Here is a 7,934-nt window from a genome sequence, read left to right on the forward strand (position 1 = left end):
AAAGATATTTTGGTTTTCCGAAGTTGCCGTCATTAAACAGAAACCAATTTTTCCTCGAACATGAAAACGTCAACATACCGCTCTTGTAACGTATATTACTATTATAGGCGCTAGGGCAAAAAAAAAAATATATATATATATATCGTTTATTTACTTATATTTACTTAATTGGCAACGTTTTATTGGTCCTGCACATATCTGAATTGATCATGTTCTTGCAGGGCGCCACGCCGGGGTTCTCTTGTGCGGGGCGCGTTGCAGGCTACTACGCAGACGTGGAATCAGGCTGCCAGGTGAGTGCAACATGGACACCACACAGCCTGTGTTATAATAAACAAGGGAAGGTCATTCACTGCAAACCCAGTATTCTCCAATCTTTCTAATTTTCCGCCTTCCAGCATTCTCCAATCTTCCAATTTTCCGCCTTCCTCTAGTCCCTGCATACGATCCATTTAGCTTAAAGTTGTCTATCTTCTTCTGCCCCGAACTCTTCTCCCGTTCACCATTCCTTCCAGTGCATCCTTCAGTAGGCAGTTTCTTCTCAGCCAGTGACCCAGCCAATTTATTTTTCTCTTCCTGATCAGTTTGAACATTATTCTTTCTTCACCGAATAACAATAATAGTGATGATGATGGTGATGGTGATGATGATGATGATAATGATAATAATAATAATAATAATAATAATAATGGCTGTCATAAATTGACACGTGTCCGCAGCTGTACCACACGTGCGACGCCGAGGGCCGGCAGTTCACGCACTCCTGCCCCAACGCCACGCTGTTCCAGCAACGCATGATGATCTGCGACCACTGGTTCATGGTGGACTGCAGCCGGGCGCAACGCGACTACAGCGCCAACCTGCTGCTCGGCCAGAGAGACAAACCCTTCGTGGGGGCCTCCGACCATCCACCAGGTGCGTGCACGCTACCTCTTCCGACGGCCACGGGTTCGAGAAATGCATTGCCATGACTGAACATGTATGCAGTACGATTGCTTGCTTGATGGCCCACTATAAAGGCAGGCCCAGCTACACTCCGGAGAGAGAGCGTGGACCGACAAACATAGAATGCCATACTCACACTTAGCTATAGATAAGTCTATTGCTGCTGACAATGCTGTTCAGTTTGAAACGTTGACACTGCGAAGTTGTTCTAGTTTTTGCAGGATCTTTTATAAGTAACTGGGCACTCGAAATATTGACTAATTTTTACGATTTTTAGCTGTGTTGTATATCTCTGCTAGTAAGAAGCTTTCCCGGTGCCGTACACTCGAATTGGTTACGAGTTTGCCGCCACAATTCGATCTAGTCACAAATGTGTCCATCAGAAAGTGCCATTTCTATTCCATGCTTGTTTGAATTGGTATAACAAATAAGAGGAATAAGATGTTTCATAACAGATGGATCCGTCGCGCAGATCTAATTGCTTGACTACCACGATCTCCAGATTTAACTCCCGTCGATTTATTTTTATGAGAGAGAGAGAGAGAGAGAGAGAGAGAGAGAGAGGGAGAGGGAGAGAGAGAGAGAGAGAGAGAGGGAGAGGGAGAGGGAGAGGGAGAGGGAGAGGGAGAGGGAGAGGGAGAGGGAGAGGGAGAGGGAGAGGGAGAGAGAGAGAGAGAGAGAGAGAGAGAGAGAGAGAGAGTGTGTGTGTGTGTGTGTGTGTGTAACACTACAATTGGGTATACACCCGGTGGTAGTGATATATAATATACAATAATACCATTAGGTCTACAATTATACAATAATTACAGCAATAAAAGAAAGAAAAATAAATAAAATAAAATAAACCTAAATGCTATTTCTAACTATAAATAAATAGATGCAATAAACCTAGGACTATAAATAAAAACTATTCTATAACAACGCCTACAATAATAATAACGCCTAAAATATAACCTCGCACAATATTCCAGAATTGATGGAAAGAATTGTGCACAGGATACAAATGGTTACTCCTAAAATGCTCTCGAAAGTGCACGAGGAGATGGTCCGTCGCTTGCATTTGTGCCGGGGCGGCAGACATGTTGAGAACTGTGAGCCATAATTATGTAAGTGTAAGTTCATTACAATTTATAGTAATTTTTGGTTTTTTGACACTAACCATAAGTTTTAAATTTCATAACGATAGTTTCATTTATCTCTACATAGAGAAGTGGAGACTTCTGGCGGGCAAACGCCTAACCAAATCGAGTGTACGGTACCGGAAAGTTCTTAGTAGCAGAGATGTACAACACAGCCAAAAATCGTAAAAAGTAGTCAACTTTTCGAATGCAAAGTTATTTATGGAAGATCCTATACTTATGGGTAGGTTTGACCATTATTAAGTAAATAAAGACTAGTAACTTAACACACGTAACAGTTGGAGCGGGACATGAAGGAAATAATGACAGTGTAGACGCCAAATGACTGTAGGTACACAAGAACGAAGCCATAAAATGACTGCATCGGATTTGCTCATATGTTCGTGACCGTATGCATAGCGACATTCAACCTTCTAACGTAACAGACGCGGTAGTGGTGACATTAATAACATGGAGAACTTTCTCTGGTCAATTGACTCGTGAGCAATTTGAATCAACTCCTTTGTCTGAGGAAACCTCACGTTCCTTATTAATAATCACTAGAGAACTCTTCATGATTTTGGAGAATTCTCACACTGCTGAACTCTTGCCGACTTTTAACAGATATTTTGTGACCAATTTTGTTTTTTTGAACTCATAATCACAGTTCTCAACATGACTGATTCAGAGCAAGACGGCAGTGAGATTCTTGGCCTGTTTCTTCAGGTATTGTTAGAATATTTAGTGATTGTTAAACTCTAAATAGTTTGTTGAATATATTTTTCCCATGTCTTCAACACTAGTTTGGCTTATTAGATGGTTAACTATTTGTTAACTTTAAATTTACGACTTTAGACAGTTAACTAATTTCGCAAAAATAACTTATCTACATATTTTGTTAACACGATAAAGTATCATCCTGTCATATTTAAAAATTCTTTCTGCCGAAAGCTAAATTAAAAAAGCTTCCAGCATTTAATGATACCAGGGAGAAATATGAGAAAATTTTGAGACTCCTGTAACTAAATATCAAATAAAAAGCGAATATGGAAGCGTGACTGTAAAAAGACATCCAAATATGACCGGAAATAAGTTTATATTATTAAGATAAGCTTCTAAAAATCTAATGGAAGGAGATAAAGCCCTGTTTTGTATACAACACGACTTAAAGGCCCATTCACAATGAAAATTAAACATAACCGTAACATAAACACAGAAGTTTGCGCCCAGGTTACCAAATGGGATCATTCACAATGATTCACATAAGCATTGACATAAACATTACCGTAAGACGTTAACATGAAAGTTTGCAAACTCCAAACTTTCATGCTTAAGCTTACGTGATTTGCAAACAGAACACAATCGTGGAGCGCTGAAGTATACGACAGAATATGAGGAAATGACGTCGTTGTTATGTTTCCATGGTTACCAAGTACGAGTATGTTTGCTGTTATGTTTATGTTCCCATCGTGAATGATGGTATGACTTCTTGATTTTACCGTAACGTTTATATTCTTAAGTTAACGCTTACGTTATGTTTAATTTTCATTGTGAATGAGCCTTTAATTTCCGTATTTATTATTTTATACTTTTTTATTATTCGATGGTGTTTGGGTAAAGGGAGATAAGTCATAAAAAAGATTTTCAGTGAAATGAAAATTAAACTTCGGAACCTTATTGAAAATAATGTTTTACACAAATAAAACACATCAAATGCTAGTATTACTTTGTTTTTATGCACACACACTTGTAGAATTTAACTTTTGTATTCATCTGTGGAACAAAACTCAATTTGCTCAAAAAAGACTTAACCCCTTTTACCCGAACACCATCGAATTGCCTTAATTATTGTGCTGGTTATTACTTAAGTAACATACACAATTAATTCAAATCATCCAAAATTAATTTAAGCATTTAATATTCGATTTTGAAAATTACGAATTCAACAAAAATGGAGTAATTTAATTTCATACGGACAATTAGCTGTGGAGTGCCATGCCCTTCTTGCACAGAGGATTTGTTTGTATCCGGGTCCAAACGGCTACCAAACTTTTCAAATCCAGGCCACTCAGATATGAAGAGTCCACTGCAAGAATGATGGATGTCATTTGGAATACATTTTGCAGGAGAAGCAATTGAAAGTTTGAAATGCTTAGCGCTTAAAGCTTAACTGTGATTTTCCGATCATTACTGGACAATGACTATCAGTGTTAATGCCATATGACTCTCTATGTACATTCTATATGTCTTAAGCTATGCATTGACAGTCTTGGTTCATTTTCGACAAGAAAGTGACATCCATCATTCTTGCAGTGGACTCTTCATATATCAAAAGACTCTCGATTTTCTGTTAATTGTTTAGAGCTTCTCCTCTAGTTTCATTGTATCCACCCAGGAAATGACCTGCTGGCCACTGCACATTTTCTTTTCAAATCTATAAAGATACATAAATTCCCCATAGAAAACTCTCTTCGTTCTTTGTATACCTTCATATGTCGAGGAGTATTAATAAATGCAGTCAATCAAGCATTCACAACTTAACTCTCTGATTTCAAGTCCATAAACAAGATGAATTCACATTATTTTCTAGGGAATATTCTGGGAAGTCTGAGAATGACTTCACTTCATTAATAAGAAACTGTGAGTTTTCTCCACGTGAGTGAAGCAGACTCCAGCTTGGACAATTCCTCAAGAAGTTTACTCAGACTGTTCAGTTTTATTAATAAGAAATTGGAGAATTCTAAAATATTTGAAGAATTTTCATTTTTCTCCGTTTTATTAGTATCATCAAATATTTAGCAATAGGTTGTCGCTACCTCTATTGTGTGTGTGTGTGTGTGTGTGTGTGTGTTGTGTAACTTATGGTATGTTTTTGGCTCCTTTCCCCTTCAGTGCAACAACATACTCCGGAGTGAGACAAATGGTCAGCACACTTTGAGCTCACATAGTCATTCGTTCAATTTTGAATTCCGCTGCAAAGACGCGAAATCACGTTTATCTATTAGGTTCTTCTACCTCTTCCCATATTTCACGAACGAACTATGGCTCAAGCTTTGTAAGTCATTCTCTTGTAGTTGCATTTGTAAAAATTAAATATCTTGGTTTTACAGTGACTACTTTCTCAGGAAAGTACCCCGGTTCGTTTACTGCTGCTGAGGGCCGCATTGACAACACAGTGCCAGAGAAAACTGCCAACAATAGAGTTCCAGGAAGACCTGCATCCAACAGCGGTGTTCCAGAGAGCATTGTATCCAACAGAGACGGTGTAATCAGGATTAGTTTTTCTAGCAATGCAGTCCCAGTAAGAACAGTGCACAATCATGACGTCCCCAGTAACACAGTACCTGACAGAACAGTGAACAACAATGGATTTCCTAGGAATACAGTTCCAGAGAGAATAGTGTACAACAATGGATCTCCTAGAAATGTAGTTTCAGATCCAACAGTGCACAACAATGGATTTCATAGGAATGTAGTTCCGGAAAGAACAGTGCACAACGATGGATCTCACAGAAATATAGTTCTAGACAAAACGTCACACAACAATGGAGATCCTAGCAATGTTGTTCCAGAGAGAACAGTGCACAACAATGGATTTCAGGGCAATACAACAACAGCGCACAAAAATGGATTTACTAATAACGCAGTGCAAGAGAGAACAGTTCACAACATTGGATTTTCTAGCAATACATTCCCACACACAACATTTTCCAACAATGAGTTTTCCAGCAAAGATGTTCCAGAGAGAACAGCGACCAACAATGGATTTCCTAGCATTTCTGGGACAGAGAGGTCAGTTCACAACAACGGATTTACCAGTAATCCAGTCGCAGAGAAAAGAGTATTCACTAATGGATTTACTAGCGGTACAGTACCACAAGAAACAGCGCCCAACAATGGGTTCCCTAGCTTTGCTGTCCCAGAGAGAACAGAGCACAACCATGGAACTCCTAGAAATGGAGTCCCAGCAAGATCAGAGCTCAACAATGGGTTTCCAAGCAATCCAGTTCCAGAAAGAATAGTCCCCAGCAATGGATTTCCAAGGAATTCAGTTCCAGAAAGAGTAGTTCCCAGCAATGGATTTCCAAGCAATCCAGTTCCAGAAAGAATAGTCCCCAGCAATGGATTTCCAAGCAATCAAATTCCAGTAAGAGTAGTTTCCAACAATGGATTTCCAAGCAATTCAGTTCCAGAAAGTGTAGTTTCCAGCAATGGATTTCCAAGCAATTCAGCTCCAGAAAGAGTAGTTCCCAGCAATGGATTTCCAAGCAATCCAGTCCCAGAAAGTATAGTGCACAACCCTGCTAACACAGCACCTGTGCCTCACAAGGCACTACTTCAGAGTGCCGCCTCCCAGAACGCACTGCCTGCATCCAGCCGTCGCGCGCGCTACAGGGCCCTGCAGAACGCGTCCTCGCCGCAAGACGCGGTGCAGCTGCACCTCGCCGACCCGCGCCGCATGTTCTTCATCCCGACGCCCGACCGCCACGCGGGTTCGGAGGCGGCCAACTCCACCGTGCTGGTGATCCCGCTGCCCGCGCCTGCGCAGGACGACGGCCACGGCATCATGCGGTTCAGAAATCACGCCCGCTACGCGGAGGGCTGGAATCCCAACTGCCCCAGGTGTCACCCGGGGTTCCTGCTGCCGGGGCGCTGCCAGCCCTGCGTCATGATCCGGTGACCAGCTCAACTACACTCCTTTGGATAGATCTGAAGCAAACTTCCTCACTAACAGCATATCTATCAACGATACTTGGCGCTAGTAAAAGCATTGCCTCCTTCTTTACTTTGAGACCAAGTAATCATATTTCTTCTTCTTCTTCTTCTTCTTCTTCTTCTTCTTCTTCACACCCTTGTGCACTAATGAGAACGAATACTATTCTTAAAAGAATAGTCTTTCCCTTTAAAACAGAAGGGTTTTTATATGGGATGTTAGGGGTTTGAGTGCACAAATTACAAATTAACAGGAGGTTCTTTTTATGAAGTAGAACCAATACTTCTAATGAAATATTTTTCTACAACACATAGTTCAACCAATATAAAATAAATTGTGTGGAAAGTTTTGTTGTCGATGTTTTCATATCTCTTCAAAATTTTAAGTTTACAATGAATGTCGCGATAGACATTAAAAAGATGAACAGTATATTAAATGTCTTCGTCTTTTTTTTTTTTTTTGCATAAAGTGAACCGTTTATTCACAAATTAATGCCACGTACAGTGCTAACGGTTTAGTTACACGGAACGTAGATATAACAAAAGTTGAGCATTTTTAAGATAAAAACAGAAATTTATTTATTTTAGTCCTTGGTCCATATTTAAGTTAGAACAAAATTTCTTTCACTGTCTTACTTCTAAAACAGCACAGAATAAGTTCTGAAATCAGTTTGTCCCCGTCTTACTCCATTAAGGAAAAATGTCATTTTATTTTTTGAAAATGTCAAACATAAATATAAAAATTTAAGGTCTTCGAGTTTTAAATTAACTTTCTTAAGCAATAGGGCACTGTTTGTAGTTTAACACTTAGCTACGTTAATCAGCTTCATTTTGATGCAAGAATGATGAAAATATCTCAATCCTAAGTGCACTTTGTGTTAACATTAGTGTTGTAAAATGCTGTAAAACTTAACATTGAGAAAAATCATCTTCAGCTGAGAGTATGAAAAATTGCAAAACCAAACACACAGCTTCCTGATTGTAAGAAAAATAATGCAGTCAAACTCTGCCACCAAATTCGAATTGTTATTACACGAAAAATATATAAAATTGCCAGAAAGTGACGGATTGACACTTGCAGAACTGCACTTCCGGTTTAAAGAAAGGGTGCTTCCGGTCAATAAAAACTCAGCTAATTAATTAGCCAAATATCAGAGA

At 39.4% G+C, this 7,934-nt stretch overlaps 1 protein-coding gene across 2 annotated transcripts in view; it reads left to right on the forward strand.

The window, feature by feature from the left end:
• Window positions 1-7,127, forward strand: part of LOC138715818 (uncharacterized) — a 29,442-nt gene extending 22,315 nt beyond the window's left edge. For both annotated transcript variants that reach the window (XM_069848914.1, XM_069848915.1), the window contains exons 3-5: window positions 222-293; window positions 720-915; window positions 5,174-7,127. In XM_069848914.1, coding sequence (XP_069705015.1) covers window positions 222-293; window positions 720-915; window positions 5,174-6,744 — 1,839 coding nt within the window. In that variant the 3' untranslated portion in view covers window positions 6,745-7,127. The remainder of the gene's footprint in view (window positions 1-221; window positions 294-719; window positions 916-5,173) is intronic.
• Window positions 7,128-7,934: the final 807 nt, after the last annotated feature.

This window comes from Periplaneta americana, chromosome 15 (assembly GCF_040183065.1).
Source record: "Periplaneta americana isolate PAMFEO1 chromosome 15, P.americana_PAMFEO1_priV1, whole genome shotgun sequence".
Taxonomy (NCBI): Eukaryota; Metazoa; Arthropoda; class Insecta; order Blattodea; family Blattidae; genus Periplaneta; species Periplaneta americana.